Raw genomic sequence first — 25,067 nt, 5'->3', positions numbered from 1 at the left:
ATCATATTCATTGTAATTGACAAATGATGTCAAATTTGAACATTAAATAAGCCACATTTCAGCTACTACTTGCAACATTTGCAGAGACATTAGTGTTCTTTATGTTGTGTAGATTCAAATCCATTTATCTAAAGGGAAAAATAAATTCACTATCATGAGTTAGGCAGGGATGGAGAAAACGATTTGTTTGCATCTTAAAGTATTCAACCACATCCAACTTTGGCTAATAAAACTTGAGCAGAAGGCTATAGTTATAATAATATAATAGTATCAGAATTACAGCCAAAAGTCATGCGGCCTGGATAAAGTGATACAGATGTAAACCCTAAATCCCAAAAGTGTCTTAACAATGATACATAAGCAATCCTCCACATAAAACGAACACGTAGCAGGAACAATAAACCAATATCCGTAAGAATCACAAGTAGTATCCCCCATCTAGTAGTAGTATTTGGGGTTGGTTAATGAGAATCCTTAGCACGATCATGGTCATTTTCATCAGAGTTCTTGTCAGCATGTTTTTCATCGATCTGGGTCGAACCATCGACACCTGAATGATGGTGCCGGTATTTGTTATGGTGGCTACTCTTATGCCTAGATTGTAATAACGCTGATTCTTCATGATTATCGTCAGATGACTTCCCTGAGGACTGGCTTCTAGCATCACGCCTCCAGTAATTACGGTTTAATGAATCAATACTACATGATCGATGGGACCGCCCGTGTCGATGGTGGGACTTGTGGTGTCTGACACGTTTTTTCCTTTGCAAAGAACTATTATCCTCACTGTTAGAATCATCAGATGATGAACAGTCAATTCGCCTATGATGTCTATGACGCCTGGAATGACTTCGTTTTGTTCTCTCAACATCATCATCACTAGAACTGGAGTAACTTTCATCAGAACTTGAGTTGTCATGTGCATGTCTTCTATGGCTTCTCTTCTTCCTCCTATCTTCACCAGAGTGGTCATCGGATTCATCACTGCTGTCATCGTGAGATGAGCGACGTCGTTTCAGTTTTTGCTTAGATTTTCTCTCTTTTCTCTTCTCACTGTCACCTGAATCAGAGTAGCTATGTTTCCTGTGCTTCTTATGACTTCTCTTACCTGCTTTCCTTCCTCCCTCATGGCTATCACTTTCGGAATCAGTATCAGAGTCTGATAGTGATCTTCTTTTATGCTTGGAAGCCTTGATCTTCCTGGCTTTGGCTTCAGCATCAGCCTTTGCCTTGGCAGCAGCTTCAAGTTTCTGTTCCCATTTCAATGGGGCTTCTTTCTTCTCCAAAGCCCTCTTCTTCTTCTCCTCAACCAATTGGATGAACTTCTTGGTGTCCATTTTGATATAAAAACCAGCTCAATATCTGCATTTTGGCATGATGATGACCGGAAGTGCATCTCACAAAAGAGAAAAAACACTGTTAGTTCTTCCCATCAAAGTACACCCACTTGAATAGCATATGCTAAACTGAAACTATATCCAATTCCACAAAATAAATAAATAAATAAAGATCATACGGGATACTGCTTTCTCATTCTTCCATTAAAGACACACATAACAAGGAAGATCGGAAATGATTGAGGTAGACAAAACTCTCCCTCTACAGAAAAGGGGCTCCAACTATGTGAAATGGTGCCTATAGAATAATTGCAAAAAAATCTTCGAAATCAAAGCCCACAAAGAATCGAAAGTAAACGAGGGGCCAAATCTCCTGAGATACATTTCCACTCTCCTGAACACCCTACCATTCCAATTGCTCAGACCTCCACAAGCCATTGAAAACGACCCTTCCCCTCAAAAGGCACGTTCGTTAACATAGACAAACCATGAACATAGACCCAAATGTGATCAAGGATGCACACACCACTACAGAGAGATAAAACTACAAAACATGACGAGCCTCAATAATTCACTAGAAGAAAAATTCATCCAAAAGTAGTTCATTTTCTTACCTTATCTGCAGCAAATAAGTTCAGCTTTCTGGACAAAGATTTAGCTCCCCACAGCCAACTTCAGGCCTCCTCACTAAAAACAAAACACATGCACAGAAAAATCCACAGATCATTGACTATGAAGAAGATAAAATTTAAAATGCTTTAAGTACCTCAGATTTCAGACACAACCCAACCTCGATGGGGTTAGAAAAACTGTAACGCAAAGCTACAAATTACCCAGATTAAAACTTGGTTCTATTATAATGAATCTTCAACTAATCTACCCCATGATTTAAACAAACCCTACAACCCAGCCACTACGATCATCGATGTACTAAGTTGAAACAAGACCAAGTTGATACCCAAATCTCATCATAACATAACCTCGTATTATTCTGACAAGAAAGAAACTTCTGCGGTAATCCTTATGAAATTACAAAAACTGTTCTATATTAGACAAAAACACTTACGTTAAAAACGTAAGCAGCAAAATTCACACAAACCCACAAAACAAAAGAAACCCAGAACCGTAGACAAAAGGGGTTCTGTTTCAGAAGAGCTCTAAACAAGTAAAAAAATCAACCACCGCTACATAAATTAACCAACCATAGAACTCAGATCTATCCAAGAAAGAAGGGAAAAACAAAATAGAATCGCTAGGTCTCATGATCAAATGGCCTGATTAGGGGATTGAAAACAATACATACCTGAATCTGAAGGAGAGGGGAAACAAGATTGCGAGAAAAGAAGGAAGATGGAAGAATGGGAGTAAGAAGCCCTAGAAGAAGAAGAAGAAGAAGAAGAAGAAGAAGAAGAAGAAAGTGGTTTGGGCTTTTCTTTGACTTTGTGTCGACTCCGACTTCAACCTTTTCAGAAAGTTCCAGTGGTGGATGGCCAAATTGGGGAGCAAATGCGTCTTTTATGTATGCATTTTACTGCCTCCATCAACCTCGTGCTTTGCTTTTTCCTTTTTCCCTTTTTTTCTTTTTCTTTTTTTTTTCTTTTCCTTTTTTGTATGAGGGTTTTCGAACAAATATTAAATTTAGATAATGTTTCATTGTGATGATTATTTATTTGAAATATAGTTTTAGTCCTTAGATGTTAAGTTTTGTTCTAAAAAATTAGAATATTTATATTAGTCTCTAGAATCTTAATAAATTTTTTTAACCTTGTTTGTAGGATTACAAACATTTGAATCGGGAGTTTAATGGTAAATTGATTTGTTTTATTCTAAATTAATTTCAGGACGCGAAAAATGATAAAGGTAGACATTATAATTTGGGGAAATTGAATTAAAAGTATACTTATTTTAAAAAGAAAAATAAAAGGGAAAAAAAAAAGTATTTTTGAGTCCCTAAATTTTAAAAAAATTCTAAAAATTGTCTTATAGATTAGTTTTTGGTTTTTGAAAATTAAGTGTATTTCTTCTCGAAAGTAAAAGAGTCAATTCTTAGCTAAATGTTTATAAATTTAATCTTCAAAAATCAAAAACCAAATAATTACCAAACATTATCTAAATTTTTAATTTATGTTTCCAAAAGATACTTGAATTTTTAATTTGATGTCTTGTAAATTTTTAATTTATGTAATTTTTTTTTTAAATTTCACAAATCTGAATTCTATTAGACATAAAATTCAATTATATATTCAATAATGTCAATAACCCCAAAATTAAAAGTTGAGGCTTTCTTTTTAAAGTTCACAAATCTATTGTATAAAATTGAAAGTTAAAAAATTTATAAGATATTTTTTAAAATTCAAGGACCAAATAGATAAAAACTTTGAAGCTCAAGAACTAAACTTATAATTTGACAGAAAAATTAAGATGAAGACTAAAATATACGCATGTATGAGTATGAATGAAGATTTGAATCATGATACTTCTGAAAGGATGCTGTTCACTCTACTTCTGGAATTTACATTAAAAGTTAGCAAACTTGAATTTAAATAGAACTGTAAATGGAAGGTCCATAGAGTACAATAAAATCAACTGTTGATGATCATTAACAAGATTCGCACTCTATACAAAGCCATTTTGGTGAGAAATTTACAATTCTAGGAGTGTAAGTTATATGTAGGGGTAAAAAACAATATTAAATACATCACTCAGTAAAAAGATTCAATTCAAATCACAACAGCCAGCAACTACAACTCACAACCAACAAAATGCAAACTTCCTCTTGATGTTGATTTTTCAAAATTTCCACACATCTTTCATTCACATTCCAAATCTATTTACAGCGAACACACAGACGACCATCAAAAAGACATGGAATATACAGCTCCAACAGCTTTAAAAAAATTCCATTTGCAACAGCTTTTCACGGTTTGTGTTGGGCATATATTGATGCCTGGACTGCCTGCTGAGCAGAGGGAGCTTTTCCATTGACAATAAGTTGTTCTAAGAAATCGACACGGGTTGATTTGAACTGGTAATGCTGGTTCAACATATTCAAACTAATCTCATAAGACATTTATTTCCATGTTATTTTGTGGATAAATGTACAAATTATATGTTACTTTTAGTTCAGTAATGTGCTTATTAAACATATCACGAGACCTTGTAAAACAACTGATACGATAACTTGACAATGAAGCATTTGAGTTAATTTGGACAGAAAGATAAAAGTTTAAATATTTGAGATAGATACCTTTCCCTTCCAAGAGAAATCAAGGTTGCGATAATACGGTTCCAGTAGTGTTATCTGATCTCCTTCCTTAACCTGGGAGGAATTTTGTTGCAGAGTGCATTAATAGACAAGCAATCTAAACATGAGATCATATTGACAATCAATAACGTTGGAATTTTGTTGCAGAGTGCATTAATAGATCAGTATCGACAATCAATAACATTGAAACATAGAACCTATAATATTGCCGTATCTTACCGTATCATTCCGCATACCATACAACGATAAAATAAAGCATGTTTGGTTTGAATCACACACCAAATAATATCTGCAAAACCAAATGATTAAGTTATGTGATGTTATCTAGGAAATAGACACAAATGCAAAAATTAAGAACTCTAAGGTTCTTTTGATTTTTTATTTTTAAAAATTAAGCTTATAAGCACTACTTCCACTTATTGATTTCTTTGTTTTGTTATCTATTTTTAGAAGTATTTTCAAAAGCCAAGCAAAATCTTGAAATTAAAAAAAATAATAAACTTGTATTGTTTTTGAATTTCGCTAAAAATACAAATGTTTACTTAGAAAGATGAAAAGCATGGAAAATGTGTAAGAAAACAAGGACAATTTTCAAAAACCAAATGGTTCTCAAATGGGACATAAGAAACTTGTAGAATATGATCGACCTCTTCCTTTCCTCTCTCCTTCAAACTCTTGCCCCATTTGAAATAATGTAAGTACAGCATAAAAGTACATAAACAAAAATTCCAGGACCTTAGAGGAGAAGAAGAGAAACAATATAGGATAGCTGCTGTAATAGCTAAAACATGCTTAAGAAGTGCCTGGCTTTTGTCGATAGAAACCAAACTTTCATAAGGACAAATGAAAGAAGTGTCTGGAATAACTAGCTAACAAGGAAATTAGTTTCATCAGAGTTGATTCACATGGGGGAACTTACAGTGGGGCAAGGCTATCATGCTTAATGAAGAACAACACCTTCCCAGTTACTGCAACTGTTTTGTTCAGACCCTCTGACAGAAGGTCTACAGTGGCTCTCTTGTATGAGAAGTTTGCTTAAAAAGTTAAAACAAACATGTAACAATCAGTAAATATTGAATTAAAAAGGAGGTTAAAAAAACATGCCAAATTTTGATGCTTAGTAAATTGCATATCATTGCAGAAGAGATTAATATGCAAAAGGTCTGGTAACTTACAACTAAGGGCATCCACTGATGACGGCAAAGACGCACCTCTTCGTGTCTTAGTATGTGCCTAGAAGACAAAATAATATGAACATCATCCGTATACTACGCGCCTTAGGAAAATCTTCATACATTTACTCAGTCATGTTATCATTTTCCTATTTTTCTACAAATTAATGAAGCAGAGATTGGATATGAGGTCTGTTTAACATACGTATTTTGTATTTTGGAAATGAAAGAAATGCATGAACCTAATGAGAAACTACGATTCAAGGTCTTTCTCCTTTCTTAGTTCACTCACTGCAAGGACAGTAGGGAAGATGGAATCATCTCACTTTGGCCTGTGCTTACTCCAGGAGATTCTGGTTTGAGATTTTGCAATAGGTTTCATTTGCACATGCCTCTTCCTCATTCAATTGAAGACTTCTTGCTAAATATTTCAGTGGCTTTCAGAGTCGAGGACTAAGGATGCAACTTGCTACTTCATGAGAAGCTTTGGATGGAAAGAAGTAGGCAAATTTTTCGCAAAGAGAGCTTTCTTGGTTTGCACTCCTTTCTTATGTCTAGTTGGAGCTCTTTTACCAGAAGAGATTTGTAATCTCTCTCTCTCTTTTTTTTTTTTTTTTTCCCTAAATATCCAATCGATTGGAGAGAATTTTTTATAACTTGGTATTTCGATGGTACCTCTGCCATACTTATCCAACCATTTCAAACCTTTCCTTGCTCTTCTAAGACCACTAAAAAAATTTAAAATATATAAATAAACTACAAAAATAAGGTTTTTCACTTCTTATTGCCACGACCACTAATCACATGGAAGTCACATTTAAGAACCAGGCCGCAAATCAAACACAGAGAAGATAAACAACTATATGCACGTATGAATGTACTCGAAAACAACGAGACGTTGTGAAGGGGGGAAAAGTGAACACCTAGTCAATAGAAGTGCAATGTTTTATCTTATTGATCCGCAAAGATGTGAGTATACCTTCAACATGTTGTCCAATTTGTCAAGAAGATTCACCATCTTCTGGACCTCCCTAATTGCACTAAGACTAGGATCCTTCAAAGCAGCAGCCTCAAATCCACTTAGGGCCCTGTCATAGTTCTCCAGATATTTGTTAACCTAAAAGAATGAGTCAGAAAATGTGAACGTTTAAGAGAAATTACTGAATGAGTTTGACTCTCCACAACAACAAGATATACAAAAGGTAGTAACATGTAAAGGAATAAAGTAAAAATTCCTCTAATATTATTTGATTTGTCGACTCATAAACAAAAGCTCTCTACCTCTACCACAAAATTAGGTCAGTCTTTCCTCTGATTGCCACCATTTTTTTTGTATCAGTATGTGTTTGGGCCAGCTTACACGCACTCGACTAAACTCATGGGACAACCAAATATCAGTGTTCACCTCAACTAGTGCATAGAAAGAATTTAGCACATTCTCAAATACTGTATGTCAGTACGTGTGCAACCACATTCTACTCTGTAACTATCCTTATCAACCCTCACAAATCTCTTCCTACACTGATTGACAAGACACTGAATTGCCATTCATCAATTGACTAAACAAGTTGACAAAGCTTATTGTGACCAATTTTTGTCCATTACATAAGAAATCTTTGTCAAGCTGAAACAGACTTCATTCGTTGACTGAATGACAATAACCAAAATGGTAGAATATTATACATTTTAAGATGGTTTTAAATATAACTACTTCATAAACTTATAGAAAGCAAGCAATCACATTAGAGGCCAAATCAAACTGAAAAGGAAAGATAAATTTAACTTACAGTTGCACAATTAAAATACAAGTCTGGATTTGACAACATTTTTTCATCTTTTTCCTGTAAAAGATCAGCAAATTTTAAAACTTTAAAATAAACCTAAAACTCAATTAAAGAGTTAATTTATCAAGTTATGGGATTTAGAATGAAACGAGACACTGCTATTACTATAGACACCCACCGCATTTTGATATGCCTTCAAAGATTGCAGAAGCTTACTATGATCCCACGCTCCAGTAACAAAAAAACTTGTAAGGCATGCATTTCCTAGGTTATCTGCAAGACAAATTAGCGTGGATATGTTACGAAAATTGCAGGAGTGAGCTAGAAGGTATAGGAAGACAGTATTCGGAATGAACATGCACATCAAAAAACATTTCAGTTCTGAGCATATTATAAGAAAGTTATCCAAATTATTATAGAACCTACAAACAAGTTGAGTAAGTTTGGCACTTAGCAAAACTATGGCATAACAAACCCATGCAAGTCGTAATTACAAATAAACATAATGTTACTCAAGCTTTGATGTGCAATCTTACACCAAGAGTTTCCATCCTTCACATCCAAAGTAACTGCTTCTTTTGCATGTTGAATGCTTTCCTCTACAAGCTTTGCCTCATTCTCAGTACCTATAAAAGGAACAAAATTTTGGATAAACAAATGATATGAGCTGACAGTGACATACATATGTTCATTATCATGGTTACTCAGAAATTGTAACCAAAAAAAAAAAAAGTTAGTGATATGAAAAATTCTATTCATTGGGAGGGCAGAAGAAAACTGGGTCTACTACACTGTAAAGTCTAAAAATGGCTTGTTTTGCTAACCTATATATCATGACATGCAGAGTGAGAGTGAGAGAGAGAGAGAGATGCACTGTTTCCAAGACAAGCTAATATCAGTGTTCATCAGAAAAGTTCGCTCAAATTTTATTTAAACAAATTAACACCATTCAGTATCAAAGAAAAAGAAAACTCAATTTTGATGGTAGTATATTTTCATCAACACAAATGATGATGATGATGATCAAATAGAATAAAAATAAAGAAAGCAGATTATATCTCATTTGTATAAACAAGGCTTTTCTCCTCTCATACAATTGCTTTTAAATTGTCCAGACTAGTATATAAAACCAGCCTCAAAGAAGTTTAAATACCCAGACTAGTATATAAAACCAGCCCCAAAGAAGTCTAAATACCCAGACTAGTGTATAAAACCAGTTCAATATCATTTGCTGGTGCATAACATTTGCAAGTATTTGAGGAGCTTGAAATGTAAGTAGGAAAGTTTTGGAGGATATAGATCAGGAGTTCAAAAACATTTGGGGTAGAGTGCCACAGTACTTCTATTTGGCTTTCCAATATCAAAGAAATCTAAGATTCTTTAATAATTGATTAGTTTAAAAATGAAAATTAACCTGACCTCACTGGTCATGATGCTTGTCTGTTTCTAGTAAGATTTTCTAATTAACTGATACTCTCTTGAAAGCAACAAATAAGCTGCATCAAAGCATGCACATCAAATCTTTTCCTTCCCTAATCTATCACAATGAACTTCTGAGTAATTTTTCTTTGTCCATACAGAAATAATCCTTTACAGGGGAAAAAATTCTCTAGGAAAGTTATCGAGAAATTGACAGGGTACTCTACGATTAAAGGTTACAATGTAAGGAGATGATGAAGAAGCACAACACTTGCCTTGAGCCATTTTCCTTTCAAGCATTGATAACTGACAAAGTAACTTTTTCTCAGGGTGCTGTAATAATTAAAGTATCATACATTAATGTAATTGACTCAAATAAAGATGGGGATACATGATGAAAAGAAACCAAGGAAATGTACTGTCAGTTGGAACCTTGTTTAATGCTAAAGTAAAGCAGTTCTTTGCTGAAGATAGATCTCCCTTTTTCCAAATGCAGTTGCCTAAACATAGCCAGGCATCGGCGAGAGAGGGATTCAACTTAACCTGGAGCTTGAAACAGTCAAATCAACTACTCCAAACGAAAGTAAACAAACTACAAAATCTTGATAATTTAAGACGCTTACAGCTTTGGAGAGATGATCCTCTGCTTCTTTTCTATATTCTGGAAATACATCTAAAACTTTTCCTCTTAGGTATTCATACATAGCACGCTGCAAAGGTGGTTTCCTTTGTTCTGCCCCAAGAAAACTTAACTAGTAAGAACCATAATTTCTAGCTAGATCCAAGATAATGTAAAATAAAACCCTGGTAAAAAAGAGCATAAAATAAAATAACTAGTCTCAGAATTGAAAGCATATGTGGTACAGAAACAAAAAAATACGTAAGGAAGTTTTCGATGCCCTCCACAGCTTAAGGTGTTGAACCATTGTGGAAAATGAAAAATAACAAGTCCATGTTTTTATCCATCGAATTCACAACTTCAACGTTACAGAAATAAACCACCTAAATTTCATGGAAAGCAGTTCATTAGGAACTAGTATCATAAATACTTGTCTGCCTCCATATGTATCATCAATGCCAATTCTGTCTATTTCAGAATAGTAAAGAAATAAAGACAAGCACAAAGGCCAGATCTCATAATACCCCGTTCACTTTCACGTTCCACAGAACTTTTAAGAAATGACACCGTTTTGATAATTGTATATGTTACAGTTACCATCAACAGCAATATAACTTCAGGTTACTTAAAGACGCACTCACGTTATTACCAAACACTAGACACCAAGCAACAGCGTAATAACTTCAATAGCTAATGAAAGCCTATTATACATAAAGAATCATCTAAAAATCCAAGATATTCAGAAACCAAACATCAAAGCAAGCGCAGTCCCAAGTTTCATTTCCGTTATTACTCTTTTTCCCACCATTTTTCTCCAATACCAAAAGAGAAGGATAAAAACCCAAGCCGAGCTATTGCAATAAGCAAATTCGAAGAAGTTGAAATGAACGTCGTAAGAGAAATGGAAGCAGAATCGACCTGGAGGAATGGAATCGAGGATCTTGAGAGCAAGATCCGATAGCTCCCGAAATTTGGAGGTTTTGTCATCGGGATTTACAGGAAAAAAGGTGTCTCTGATATGGTATAGCTCTTCGACCGCCGCTGTGGCTTTGTCAAATGTGTCTTCCTTAGCTTCGCTGCACATCTCCTCCGTCAATCGGCCGACGGCTACAACTCTCGGAGCAGAGCCCACCAGATGGGAGGCAGGCAAATACAGTGTTGGCAGATCGTTAAGCAACAAAACGACGCCACTTTTATTATGAAGAATGGGTTTAAAAAAATATATGTTATGTGAAAATAAACGATTTAGTCCTGAATTTTAATCAGGATTTAGTCCCTACACAATTGAATTTGTAAATATTCTATCCATGAACTTTAACGATTAACAATTTAGTTTATTATAACGATTTAGTCACTATCATGAAATTTTTCATCAAGATTAAGTATGAATTTTTATTATATAGCTACTTAGTCTCTATAATATATAAATAGATTCAATTTCTGATTCATTTATCAATCTGTTGTGTAAAAATTTCTTTAAAACATACTAATATTTTTTAGATGGGGACTAAATCGTTACAAATCATAAAATACATTAACTAAATTGTTACTTATTAAAGTTTTTTAACTAAATTGCTACAAATTTGAAAGTACAAGGACTGAATTTTTATCAATTAAAGTTCAAGGATCAAATTGATATTTTCATGAAAGTTTAGGGATTGAAAATATTTTTTTTAACCTAAAGAATTTATCTTTTTAACTAAAGCTTTGATATATCGTCCATAAGTCAAATATTCATAAATTGGATGGGTTGATATTAATATTAACGATCAATCGATATCTACAATTATACTTCTTATACATACACATAGAAACGTATCAAATTTTGTAAAAAAAAACAACTCAATTATTAATTTAAATAATTTGTGTAGATTTATTAATTTACTGAAATACCATTAATATCGACATATTCATAAAATTAAGATCTCGATATCAATATTGGCATTGATATTTTAATTTTTATTTGAATTACACTCGTCCTATATACAACTTCTGCGTCTCAACCACAATTTATCACATGATAAATTTCTCTCTTTTTTCTAAATATGCAAGTGGGCTGCAAAAGACGTGTGTAGCTTGGACAACATATATACAAGTATTCATTAATGATCAAGTTTGCAAAAATATATCTAAATTAGGGTGTTCGTGGGTTGGGTTGGGTTGGGCTGAAGAACTTTTAGATTCAACCCAATTATTCGGATTGTAAATTTCTTCAACCCAAATAATCCTTATTAAAAAATGAATTCAACTCAACCCAATCATGAAATATTTGGGTTGGGTTGGTTCAGGTTGCTCGGATAATTTATTTAACTTTTTGTTCTAAAAATTAGTAGAATATTAATACGTAGGAATTTGATTTAATTATTTTTATATATTGAATTAAGAATAGCAACTTCATTTCAGTTTATATAATGCATATTTTTCTTTCCAAAATGCTATGAAACTATTTTTATGAGTTAGAGAATAAATTATCTAAAAAATAATAAAATTAAACAAAACAAAAATAAATATGTATATGTATGTATAATTGTATCATAAGTAATATATATATATATATATATATATATATATATATATATTAAAGTAAATAATGAGTTTGAGTTATTTTAGGTGAACCCTTGAACTAGCCTAATAAAAAAAATATTTATTTGAACTCAACCCAACCCAAATAAGGATAATAAGGTGTTTGTGTCAACAAAGGCTACCTTTTTAGAAGAGGATCACATAAGGGAGCATAAACCCCACAGTAAGATTGTGTTGAGTGAACTTTCCAATGAAACTACTGAACCTTCAAAAAGAGTTGTTGAAGAACTCAATACTTCAACAAGAGTTATTGAAGTTGAATCATCTAGTAGGTCAAATCTACCTCAAGTGTTGAGGGAGCCTCAACATAGTAGGAGGATTGTGAACCCACCTATTCGTTATATGGGTTTAATAGAAACTCTAGCTATCGTAGCTGATAGAGATGTTAAGGATCCATTGTTTTACAATAAAGTGATGGAGGATGTTGACAAAGATGAGTGGATCAAAGTTATGGATCTCGAGATGGATTCTATGTACTTTCAATTCAGTTTGGAATCTTGTAGATCAACCTAATGGGGTTAAACTTATAGGTTGTAAATAGATCTACAAGAGAAAACATGTACTAATGGGAAGGTGCAAACCTTTAAGGCTAGGCTTGTGGCAAAGGGTTATAATCAAGTTGAGGAAGTCGACTATGAGAAGACTTTCTCACCTGTTACCATGTTGAAGTCTATCCGGATATTTATGTCCATTGCCTCATAATATGACTATGAGATTTGACAAATAGACATCAAGCCTGCTTTTCTGAATGGCAATCTTGAAGAGACCATTTATATGGAGCAACCTGAGGGATCCATAACCCAAGGTCAAGAGCAAAAGGTTTGCAAGCTTAATCGCTCCATTTATAGATTGAAGCAAGCTTCTCGATCTTGGAATATAAGATTTGATACTGCAATCAAATCTTATGGCTTTGATCAAAATGTTGATGAGCCTTGTGTTTACAAGAGAATCATTGATAGTTTAGTAGTTTTTCCAGTGTTGTATGTAGACGATATCATACTCATTGGGAATGATGTAGGCCTGCTAATTGAAATTAAGAACTGGCTAGCGATCTAATTCCAAATGAAAGATTTAGGAGAGGAGCAATTTGTTTTGGGCATTCAAGATGCTTGTCACGTTTTCGATGCAGAACTCCAAGAGAGGTTTACTCCCTTTTAGGCATAGAGTTATATTGTTTAAGGAATAGTGTCCTAAAACACCTCAAGAAATTGAGGAAATAAGATGGATCCTCTATGCCTCAGCTGTTGGTAGTGTGATGTATGCAATGTTATGTATTAGACCTGACATCTGCTATGCAGTGGGGATAATCAGTAGATGTCAGTCCAATCCAGGATTTGATCACTAGACCGTCGTTAAGAACATCCTTAGGTATCTAAGGAGAACAAGGGGCTACATGCTCGTGTATGGTTTTAAGGATATGATCTTTACAAGTTACACGAACTCTGATTTTCAGATTGATAAGGATTCTAAGAAATCCACACCAGGATCAATGTTCACTCTTAATAGAGGGGAAGTAGTCTGGAGGAGCACCAAATAGGGGTGTATTGCTAACTCTACTATGGAGGCTAAGTACGTCGCAGCTTGTGAAGCAACTAAGGAAGCTATGTGACTCAAGAAATTTCTGACTAATCTGGAAGTGGTTCCAGACATGTCTAATACCATCACCCTTTATTGTGATAATAGTAGTATTGTGGCTAATTCCCGAAAGCCTAGGAGTCACAAGCGTGAGAATCACATAGAGCGAAACTATCATCTTATCCGAGAGATTGTGCATCGAGAGGATGTGATCGTTACGTAGATAGCTTCGAAGCTTAACGTTGCTGATTCATTTACAAAGGCCCTCATGGTTAAGGTGTTTGAGGGTCACCTGTAGAGCATGGACCTATGGGACAGACCACATCTAGTCTAGGGCAAGTGAAAGATTTTGTATTGGGTGAGTATTATACCATAGTTTATTGTTTTATGTGTATTTTTATATTAGTGTGACTTTTGTGTTGTACACCCCATTAGATTTAGAACAAGTGGAAAATTATTGGGGTTGATGCCCTAAATCTCGTGGGTTCTGTAGTTTGTAATTGTAATGTACAAACATCTTAATATGAGGTGTTTTATTTGACATTTAGTAGTATTAACCCACAAACCAATAAACTAATTATCATCTATAGCTTAAACATGTAAGTAAAAACATATAGGTAGATCATGTTTAAGTGATAATCTAAATGGTCTGTAGTAAATGGATACGGATGGGTACTTTATCCTGGTGACACTATGAATACGACCCGCTTTGTAGATGTTACAATTATTGCAAAGTGCTATAAATGATCTGATTCTGATCATTCATGTAGAGACATGTGAGCGGGGGTGTTTTATACAAAGGAGTTTGTATAAGATCGGATCACGAAATGACTAGTCTCGTTACATAACGTCGTTAATAATAGAGACTTACATTTCACCATGATAACCATATGTGACATGACCTGAATTCTAAGTGAATTATGAACTCTTGCCTATGAAGGCGGTTCTTTGATTTTTATAGGTGAGAATAGCCAGATCGCCAACTCAATAAACCTACCATTTTGGAGATTCATCTAATAGGAGAGCTGAGAACAAGACTACATAAGACGGAATTCACTCATTCCTTAATGTCTGGGTAAGTAAATAAATTGCCCCCTTAAGTGCTAATTCCAAGGCTTGAACAATATGGTGCCACACTCTCTCTTGGCTCGAAAGGGGTTTACTTATAATGGAACTATGACTTATTGTTCATTAGAATGATCAGTAATACTTAAGGAGTTAGATGTAACTACAAGGACAAAATAATAATTTTGGCCTAGCTATACTTACGAGCAATCTATGAAGGGTCATCGCACTATTGACTGTGAAGGATTCACATTAAAGGGACCCTTTAGCAAAAACGGATCTCCCAAATCCCAATTCTTCACAAAATCACAATTTTTACAAAGAAAAAGAAAAATTATGCATTTAAATGACAAATATACAACATGCTATAAAAATAAATAAAAAGTATAAGGTTTTATAAACCCTTACCTTTGAAGATGAACTTCAATGAATCCTTCAAACACCACCACGAATGACGACCTTAGTATCCTTAGGTAGAGAACCCAGGAGGAGTGAATACTTTGGCTATTTTGGAGGTTTAAGGGATGGAGAGGAATAATTGAGAGGAATACAAAAGCTTGAAAAATCTTGAACACGCCACTGTATATTCTTTTTTACGTTCTTGCAGGAGGAAGATTAACTAAATTAGAAAACCCAATTCCCACTTACGTGAAAATGGAGAGAAAAAAGGGGGAGAGAGTTGAACTCCCATTAATTAACTTAATTTGATTAAATAAATAATTTAATATATATCAATATGATAGCCACCTTAAAATATAATATATATTAAACTATATGTTATATCAAATATAACATATAACCTATAGTTTTAATATTATATCATATACAATATAACCTATAGTTTATTTTCTCTCACTAATGACATTTAATATAAATCACATTTATATTAAAGTTAATAATATGAATTCAATTCATATAGTTAATATTCGAATCATATTCAAATATTTATTTCCTCTCAAAATAAACTTTATATTATAATGTATCAAATACATTATAACAATTATATCATATATAATTAATTCAGCTTAATTATATCATATCTAATCAATTCCCTTAATTAATTTGAATAATTCAAATCCAAAAATTGAGTCTCATTAAATCTCGTTGAGCTACCGAGGGGACCTCATGAACCTGTAGCTTGAAGCTCCAACAGTATGTGAATAATTAATGAAACTCTTTAATTAAATTATTCATCATCCGTTAACTTTCGGGCACTAGATTGACAGTTGCACTCTTCACGCTACATATATATTTATGTGTCCATTGGATATAACCAATCAATAGTATGAAGACACTTCACAAATTGCTCGTAAGTACAGTTGGACCAAAATTATCGTTTTTCCCCTACAATTATATCTAACTTCTTGTGTACCACTGATCTCTCTAATGAATAATAAATCATAGTCCAACTATGATCAAATCCCTATCTGGCTAGGAGAAGGTGTGGCGCAACATTGTTTAAGCCCCAGAATTAGCCTTTAAGAGAGTAATTTATCTACTTGTCCCAACATTGGGAAAGGAGTGAATTCCTTCTTATGTAGCTGTGTTCCCAACTTCCCAATAAGACGAATCCCCAAAATGGTAAGCTTGTTGAGTCGACGATCTGGTCACTCTCACCCATATAAATCAAAGAACCGCCTTTCATAGGCAAGAGTTCACAACCACTCAGGATTCAGGTCGTGTTACCTATGATCATCTTGGTGAAATTTAAGTCTCTATTATGAACGATGTTATATAATGAGACTAAACATTTCGTAGTCCGGTTTTATACAAACTCCTTTATATTGAATATCCCCGCTCACATGTCTCCACATGAATGATCAGGATCAGATCATTTATAGCACCTTACAACAATTGTAACACCTATAAAGCGGGCCATACTCGTAGTGTCACCAGGGTAAGGTATCCAGTCTTATCCATCTACTACAGACCATTTAGGTTATCACTTAGAACATGATCCATCCGTGTCTCTACATACATGTTTAAGCTATAAGATAACCTTAGATGTTAATTTATTAGTTCGTGGTTAATGTAACTAATTTTGAAATAAAACATCAAATATTTTATTACATAAATAAAATGTTTGTACATTACAATTACAAATTATAGAACCCTACGAGATTTAAGGCATCAACCCCAATAATCTCTCACTTGTCCTAAAGAGAGTGGGGTATATAGTGTAAAAGTCAAACTATAATACAAAGTACACAAAGTAATAAACTAGGGCATAACATGTGCCCAGTACAAATCTCTTATTTGCCCTAGTCTATATGTGGTCTATCCCATAGACCCATACTCTGCAGGTGACCCTCAAACACCTTAGTTGTAAGGGGCCTTTGAAAACGGATAAGCTACGTTATGCTCCGAAGCTATCTGCGTGACGATCATGTCTCCTTGATGCACAATCTCTCGGATGAGATGATACTTTCGCTCGATGTGTTTGTCGCGCTTATGACTCCTAAGCTCTCTGGAATTAGCCACAACACCACTATTATCACAATAAAGTGTGATGGCCTTTGACATTTCTGGAACAACTTCTAAATCCGTCAAGAATTTCTTGAGCCAAACAACTTCCTTAGTAGCTTCACAAGCCACTACAATTGGGAATGGTGTCCTAAATCTCCTTGTAATCTCGTAGTTTGTAAACTCTGTATAAACATATTGTTATTAATAAAATAAGTGTTATTTTATAAGCATTTACTCAATCCAGTAAACTAAGATCCGAGGTTATTTTATGTCAATTTAAACAAGTATGTAGAGACATACATGTGGATATTGTTTAAATAATAACCTAAATGGTCTATAGAAGATGGATAAGGTTGGGTACCTTATCCTGGTGGCACTACGGATACGACCCGCTTTGTAGATATTACAAGTGTTGTAAAGTGCTATAAATGATCTGATCCTGATCATTCATGTAGAGACATGCGAGTGGAGGTATCCTATACAAAGAGTTTGTATAAGACTGGACCACGAAATGATTAGTCTCTTTATATAACACTTGTTGGGTTGTATGTCTTAAAACTCGCAGTTTGTGAAGTTGAACATATTCCCTTATCAATAAAGATGTTATTTAACATTTCTTCAATAAAGTTGTTATTGAATCTAATAATTGCATTCATAAAGTCTAAATCCAATAAACTAAGATCCATGACTATTATATAAATACTTGAAATTTATGTAGAGACATCAAAATGGATTAAGTACGAGTAAATAGCCAAAACAGTCTATAGTATATGATTAAGATTAGGTACCTTATTCTGGTAACACTATTGGATGCGACCTACTATGTAGCTGTTACAAGTTGTTGGTAAAGATACTACAAACGAAGTGATCCAGATTCGTTCATGTATTGACACGAGGAGTGAGGGTATCCTATGCAATGAGTTTGCATAAGATTGGACCAAGAAATAAGTCACTCTTACTTTATAACGTTGTTTACTATTTAAAGACTGACTATTTTGCTTAGATGACCTAGTAGCTCGATCTTAATCATGAGTTAACTATGAACTCCTGTTTATTTGGGATTATCCTTAGATTTGCATGGGTGAGGGTTGGCTCAACAGCGTCGGCTCAATAAGCCTCCCATTTTAGGGGTAAGACTGGGTAGATAGCTGGGGACATAGGGTGCAAGATGGAATTCACGCTTACCCGATTTAGGGATAGGAAAAAGATTGTTCTCTTAAGTACTGAATCCAGGTCTTGACCAAGGGGCCCTACCCTCTCACTAGCTCGAGAGGGATCTGATTTAATGATTGAATCATAAACCAATTGTTCATTAGATGATCTATAGGATCTTAAGGAGCAAGACGTAATATTGGGGGTAAAACAACATATTGACCCAAGATATTATAAACAACCTGTGAAGGGTCGACTTATTGATTATGTTATATCATGTGGACACAAATATATCTACAGTGAAGAGAGTGCAACTATCGATCTATAGTGGTATGACTTGATCGTTAACGAGTACTGATTAATTCGGTCTAAAGAGTTTAGCCAATTAACCTTAATCGTTGGAGCTCATGATCTGTAGGTCCATAAGGTCCCTCTACTAGCTCATAAAACATGAACACCTTGAATTATTAAAATGAGTGAATTTGGAATGATATCAATTTGAATTGTTCAAATTAAATTAGGGTTTGAATTTGAATAAGTTCAAAATCTAATTAGGGTTTGTTTAATTATATTAGATATAATTAACGTTTAATTTATTGAAATTAAACGAAAATGGAAAGTTTATAATATTTAAATATTGATTTAAATATTAATTGCATGAATAGGATTCATGTTTAAAATTAAGTGTGTGATTAATTTGATATTAAATTAAATATATTTAATTAATTAAAAATCAAATTAAATTTCAATTTTAAATTCAATTTAAGAAATTGAATTTTGATATTTTGGATTTGATTAATTATGAATTAATTAAATCATTTTTAATTAATTTTTGAATTAATGAAAAATGGGAAAAATTGGATTAAGTGGGTTTTTCCCACAAACACCTCAAGTAGGAGGTATTCTTTCTACAAGCATTCAAAAATCCCACTTCAATTATTGAAGCAGTTGCTGGCAATGAAGTTGCTGAAGTTGCTTACATGTATTCAATGATTAAGAACACTGAATGATAAAGAAGAAGAGAGGGATAGAGTTGGAAAAATTAGTTTTACTGGTTCATCTTCTTCTCCCTCTCAAATCCAGAAATACCTTCACCTAATTTACTCAAATTCCACCACTCAAATTCAAGGTTGAGAATAGTAGAGAAGATCTCTTGGTGGTTCACTATCGATTTGGAGCTGAATTAACGTGAAAAGCAGTTTAGATAAGGGAGAATTCATCAAAGGTATGTGAATAGAAACCCTCTTGTGTTTTTCTTGCAAAAGCATGCTTTTAGAATTCAAATTAAATGTAATTAGAGTGCTTATTAATTTTGTTTGCTTCTGTTTCATGCTTGTGTATTCCATCAACACTGTTTATAATAGAGACTTACATTTCACTAGGATGACCATAGGTGACATGACCTGAATCCTGAGTGAGTTGTGAACTCCTGCTCATGAAGACGATCCTTTGATTTGTATGGGTGAGAGTGGCCAAATTTTCAACTCAACAAACCTACCATTTTGGGGATTCGTCTGATTGGGGAGCTGGAAACTCAACTTCACAAGACGGGATTCACTTCTTCCCCAATGCAGGGGTAAGTAATAAATTGCTCGTGTAATTCCAGGGGCATTCGAAAGCTCTGTGTGTCTATTCTCTGTGGCTGTGCTGCTGGAAGGAATACTCACCGGAATAAGGCCGAAGGAACAAAATAAAGTCGAAGGGTTTGTTTCTCGGGTGAATCTAGGCCATCGGTGAAGAATTGAAGCTCAAGGACGAATCAAGAAAATTTTTGAGCTAAACTTCTGAGGTAATATTGTTACTCAGTTATAAATAACTTTGTAGAATGAAATTTTTTAAGATGAGGCCTGGAAATCGAGTTATATATTTATGAAATTTGAACTGTAAATTGTTGAACAAGCAGACAGCTGCTTGAATTGGGGCCAATGATGAATTTTTGAATCTCCAGATAAAACAACGAGGAATTTCAAGCTGAAATTTTAAGGTAATGTTTCTAACTTGATTCTAAGCAAGTTTGTAGAAGGAATTTCCTTGAGATCAATTCTAGAAATTTAGTTATGAATTGTTGGAATTGAATCTGCAGTATGAAGCTCCAAAATTTTTCTAAGTGTGGGAAGTGTGGGCGATCAAAGGGTGCATTCTTTTGACATTCAATCCCTCCAAATTGGCTAAGTGTCCGACCCTCAAGGTGAATAGTAGGAGGCACAATGTGATGGTTTGGCATGTGAGCATGATTTATTTAGTAGACTAAAAGGAAGACTAATGTAAACACTAAGTAGTATGCTTATATGTGTAGGTTCAACTCCCACCGGAAAATCTTATCAAGCCTTAAGGAAGTAAACTTGAAGGACCTGTAAGTGACTAAAATGAACTTAATGCTTTCAATACTTATGCATAAAAGACCATGTAAGTTACAGTGATGTTGATGATGAATTTATATTTCCTCAAGCAACAAATGTTTAATGAATAGCTTAGCATACCTCCTCTAGCTTGTATATGTTTTAACGCATGCCAAGGTATGTTGTGAATTCATTACAAAAGTTAAGTTCCTATGTTAAAGCATGTGTTCTGGAGGAAGGCTACGATAGAATGAGTCTTTGTGTAAATGGCATGCAATGAAACTTAATTTGACGCTAGGAAATAACCCGGTACTGAAGGACACGGAGAAGGTATCTGGGTAATAGTACCTAAGGTGTTGACAGTACTTAGAAAACTCCACGTACACGTAGGTAGTTCTGAATGAGAGGCTAAAGTGTGGGTCTCCTAGTCCATATATCAGTAAAGGGAGGCCGAAGTATGGGCCGCTTGGCAAGTAACAGATGTTGGGAGCTAGAGCGATGTAGGCTCGTTCTCAACTAAGGAATAATAATGTTTAATGATGTTTAAGAATGGTTATCAATGTTTATGTTTAGAGGAAGTTGCTTGAGATGCTCATCGGTATATTTACATGTTTATAGTGTTATAATGCATGGTGTAATATGATTCTATAGTCACTCACTGGGCTACTAGCTCACAGATTTTCAATGTTTTCCTTTTCTAGGTAGCGGTCAGATTCCTCAAGGTTGATCCTGCTGCTGCTTGCCACTGAAAGGCCCGGCTTGATAAGAAGAACTTAGGTTGATAGTCTGTCTATGTACACATGTTGAGAGGGACTAGGGCTTTGTTAGTGATGTTTGGGCCCAATTGTAAATATTTTACCCGTAGATGTTATGTCATGACTGTTTGCATGTGATTATATAATCTTATGTAGAACCTTATGAAGGCATGTTGTATGTGTACATTAATAATGTTTAACAGGTAGGTATTTAGGCTAGAAGGCTAAGGTGGCAGTGCTGGCAGTAGGGCTAGTAACTACCACCGTCATATCCTCTTCCAGATTAAAAGGGTAATCTAGGAAGGGGTTGCGACAGATCGTTCCTTCCTCCTTCCCTCTACCAAATCCAACAGAGCCCACACCTCCTGGATTCTCACTCCGAGAATAACAAGGTTTCGATTGGTTGTGTTCTTCTTCTACCTGTTCGTGAGAAGTCTGTTCGATGGTAGACGACAACGAGATTTGGTGGATGACAACCTTGACGATCTTAGCGACAGCGAGGTTTACTAGATTGTCAAGAGCGAGAATTCAAAGAAGAAAAGTTCTTCAACTGGTATATCTCTCGTCCTTTGTTGTTTAAGTTTCAAAGCATGTTTTTATTTGTTGTTAACTGCATAACTTGTATGTTTGATTGTGAATGCGGTATTTCTGTCACAATGAATTTGGAACGATCTTGCTTCTGCTCATAGGTACTCTTTGATAAGAGTTTCTTCACTCTAGACTACTGCCCCTCCATTAAGAGTGAATATTGATCCTAATGTAGATTTTCTAGAACCTTATCAGTCTAAAAGTCAGAGTCCGTGTATCTAGTAAGGATTAAATCCTTAGAACCATACACGAGTATGTAGTCCTTCGTTCTCCGTAGATAGTTGAGGATATTCTTAACGGCAGTTCAGTGATCAAATTCTAGATTAGATTGATATCTACTAACTTTCTCTGCTGCATAGCAGATGTCAGGTATAGTACATAACATCACATACATCAAGCTGCTAACAGCTGATGCATAGGGGATCCATCTCATTTCCTCAACCTCTTGAGATATCTTAGGACACTGTTCCTTAGACAATATCACTCCATGCATGAAAGGCAGTAAACCTCTCTTGGAGTTTTGCATCAAATACTTGACAAACATCTTGTCAATATACAATGCTTGAGATAGAGCTAGTGTTTTGTTCTTTTGATCTATAAAGATCTGAATTCCTAGAACAAACTGAGTCTCTTCCAAATCTTTCATTTGGAATTAGGTCGCTAGTCAGTTCTTAACTTCAGTCAGTCATTCCCAATGAGTAGGATATCATCTACATATAATACTGAGAAAGCTACTGAACTGTTGATAATCCTCTTGTATACACAAGGTTCATCAACATTTTTATCAAAGCCATATAAGATTTGATCGCAGTATCAAACCTTATGTTCCAAGATCGAAAAGCTCTTTCAGTCCATAAATGGACCGATTAAGCCTGCAAACCTTTTGCTTTTGGCCTTAGGTTATGAATCCATCGGGCTGCTCCATATAAATGGTCTCCTCAAGATTACTATTCAGAAAGGTAGTCTTGACGTCCATTACCAAATCTCATAGTCATAATATAAGGCAATGGATAGGAGGATCCGGATAGACTTCAGCATGGCAACAGTTGAGAAAGTCTCCTCATAGTCGACTCTCTCAACTTGGGTATAACCTTTGCCATCAATCTAGCATTGAAGGTTTACACATTCCCTTCAACACCCCGTTTTCTCCTGTAGATCCATTTGCAACCTATAGGTCTTACCCCATTTGGTCGATCCATAAGATCCCATACTGAATTGAAGTACATTGACTCCATTTTGGGATCCATAACTTTGATCCACTCATCTTTGTCAACATCCTCCTTGCCTTTTTGTAAGATAGTGGATCCTCCACATCTCCATCAGCTACCATAGTAAGGATTTCAGTTAAACCCATGTAATGAACAGGTGGGTTCTCAACTCTCCCATTGCGTCGAGGTTCCATCAACATTTGAGGTGGATTTGAACTACTAGACGATCCAACTTCAACAACTTTTGTTGAGGCGTTGGATTCTTCAACAACTCTTGTTGAAGATTCAATAGTTTTTTTTTGGAAAGTTTGTTCAACATAATCTTACTGCGAGGTTTGTGTGCCCTTATGTGGTCTTATTCAAGAAAAGTAGCATTTGTCGATACAAATACTTTGTTTTATTTTAGATCAAAGAAGTAACCACCTTTTGTTCCTTTGGTGTAACCTACAAATAGGCACAATTTTTAACGAGATTACAATTTCTTATGATTAGCCTCAAGAACATGTGTTAGGCAACCTTAGATTCTGAAATGGTATAAACTAGTTTTATGACTATTTCATAACTCCAAAGATGTTCTAGTAACATAGTTCAAAATATATGTTGTAGTCTATACTACATAACCCCAAAATGAGTCAGGTAAGGAAGCATATCTCATCATAGACCGAACCATGTCCAACAAGGTTCGATTTCTCCTTTCTGATACACCATTCTCTTGAGGTGTACCAGGTGCTGAGAGTTGGAAGACAATTCCATGTTTTATCAAATAGTTTTGGAATGTCAGGTCCATAAACTCTCCACCTCATTAGACATAGATCGAAATGTCTTTATTGTCTTACTCAATGCATTTTCAACTTCAGTCTTGAATTCTTTGAACTTTTCAAAAGATCCAAACTTATGTTGCATTAAATAAACGTACCTACATCTTGAATAATCATCAGTAAAAGTGATGAAATATTCATAATCTCCCCTAGCTTTTACATTCATCGGATCACAAAGGTCTAAATGTACCAGCTCCAGAGGTTCTTTAGCCCTGTGACCTTTTCCAGTAAAGGGTCTTTTGGTCATTTTGCCTTCAAGGCATGAATTGCACAAGTAAAAAAATTTCTTTTAACTCGCTTAGAAGCCTATTCTTCACCAACCTCTCAATTCTATTGAGATTGATGTGTCCTAGTCTTAGGTGCCAAAGTTGGGTATTTTCTTTAAGAGAAATTTTAAGTCTTTTATGTTTAGTTACCACAATTTTAAACATCTCAGTGTTATAGGGGCTTTAATAGATAATGGCCTTAGCACATATAAATTATTTTCCAGTTTAAGTGAACAAATATTGACACCATTCTTAGAAATAAGCATTTTATTGACAAGAAAATTAGTACAATACGATTGTTCTAGCAAACACATTACAAAAATTAAGTTCCTCTTTAAACCAAGAACTACATATACATTTTCTAGTAAAATGAATTTATTCTGTAAAGTCAACTGGAGACCTTCCACTGCCACAGTCGAGACGACGTGTCCAGTTCCAACCCGTATCGTCATCTCACCAGCATTTAGTTTCCGTCAGGAACTAATTCCCTGAAATGAAGAACAAACGTGGTTAGTGGCGCCAAAATCTATAATCCAGGCTAAATCATCATTCTTCACTAAACATGTTTCCAGTATAAGCAAATCAAATTTACCTTGTTTGTCTTTCTTCTTTTATGCCAAGTATTTGGGGTAGTTCATCTTCCAATGCCCATCTTA

The 25,067-nt window shown here is 34.7% G+C and overlaps 2 protein-coding genes across 3 annotated transcripts; both read right to left on the bottom strand.

The window, feature by feature from the left end:
• Positions 1–218: 218 nt before the first annotated feature.
• LOC120081332 (sarcoplasmic reticulum histidine-rich calcium-binding protein) lies at positions 219–2,928 on the bottom strand. 2 transcript variants are annotated; one of them, XM_039036087.1, is made up of 3 exons: positions 2,641–2,928; positions 1,952–2,024; positions 219–1,362 (listed from the first exon to the last, which is right to left on the bottom strand). In XM_039036087.1, the coding sequence occupies exon 3, from the start codon at positions 1,335–1,337 to the stop codon at positions 462–464; it is 876 nt and encodes a 291-aa protein (XP_038892015.1). In that variant the 5' UTR covers positions 1,338–1,362; positions 1,952–2,024; positions 2,641–2,928; the 3' UTR covers positions 219–461. The 2 variants fall into 2 exon arrangements, with proteins under 2 accessions (XP_038892015.1, XP_038892014.1); XM_039036086.1 differs by having other exon boundaries at positions 219–1,396; positions 2,641–2,926.
• A 961-nt stretch (positions 2,929–3,889) lies between these two features.
• LOC120080799 (tetratricopeptide repeat protein 5-like) lies at positions 3,890–10,818 on the bottom strand. Its single transcript, XM_039035441.1, has 13 exons — positions 10,515–10,818; positions 9,601–9,710; positions 9,410–9,520; positions 9,253–9,310; positions 8,095–8,184; positions 7,737–7,831; positions 7,562–7,615; positions 6,754–6,891; positions 5,778–5,835; positions 5,522–5,636; positions 4,822–4,891; positions 4,585–4,656; positions 3,890–4,371 (listed from the first exon to the last, which is right to left on the bottom strand). The coding sequence occupies exons 1-13, from the start codon at positions 10,678–10,680 to the stop codon at positions 4,255–4,257; spliced, it is 1,254 nt and encodes a 417-aa protein (XP_038891369.1). The 5' UTR covers positions 10,681–10,818; the 3' UTR covers positions 3,890–4,254.
• Positions 10,819–25,067: the final 14,249 nt, after the last annotated feature.

Source organism: Benincasa hispida, chromosome 7, assembly GCF_009727055.1.
Source record: "Benincasa hispida cultivar B227 chromosome 7, ASM972705v1, whole genome shotgun sequence".
Classification (NCBI taxonomy): domain Eukaryota; kingdom Viridiplantae; phylum Streptophyta; class Magnoliopsida; order Cucurbitales; family Cucurbitaceae; genus Benincasa; species Benincasa hispida.
This window is presented reverse-complemented; position numbering and strand designations above follow the sequence as displayed.

Bases quoted from the DNA above. Each gene is read 5' to 3' on its own strand.
- LOC120080799 (XM_039035441.1), bottom strand. From the start codon at position 10,680: ATGTGCAGCGAAGCTAAGGAAGACACATTTGACAAAGCCACAGCGGCG. The intron at 7,616-7,736 runs GTGGGTGTCTAT...GATCTTTTACAG, and splicing joins TGAAGGCATATCAAAATGCG to GAAAAAGATGAAAAAATGTT. The intron at 4,657-4,821 runs GTAAGATACGGC...AATTCCTCCCAG, and splicing joins ATGGTATGCGGAATGATACG to GTTAAGGAAGGAGATCAGAT.
- LOC120081332 (XM_039036087.1), bottom strand. From the start codon at position 1,337: ATGGACACCAAGAAGTTCATCCAATTGGTTGAGGAGAAGAAGAAGAGG.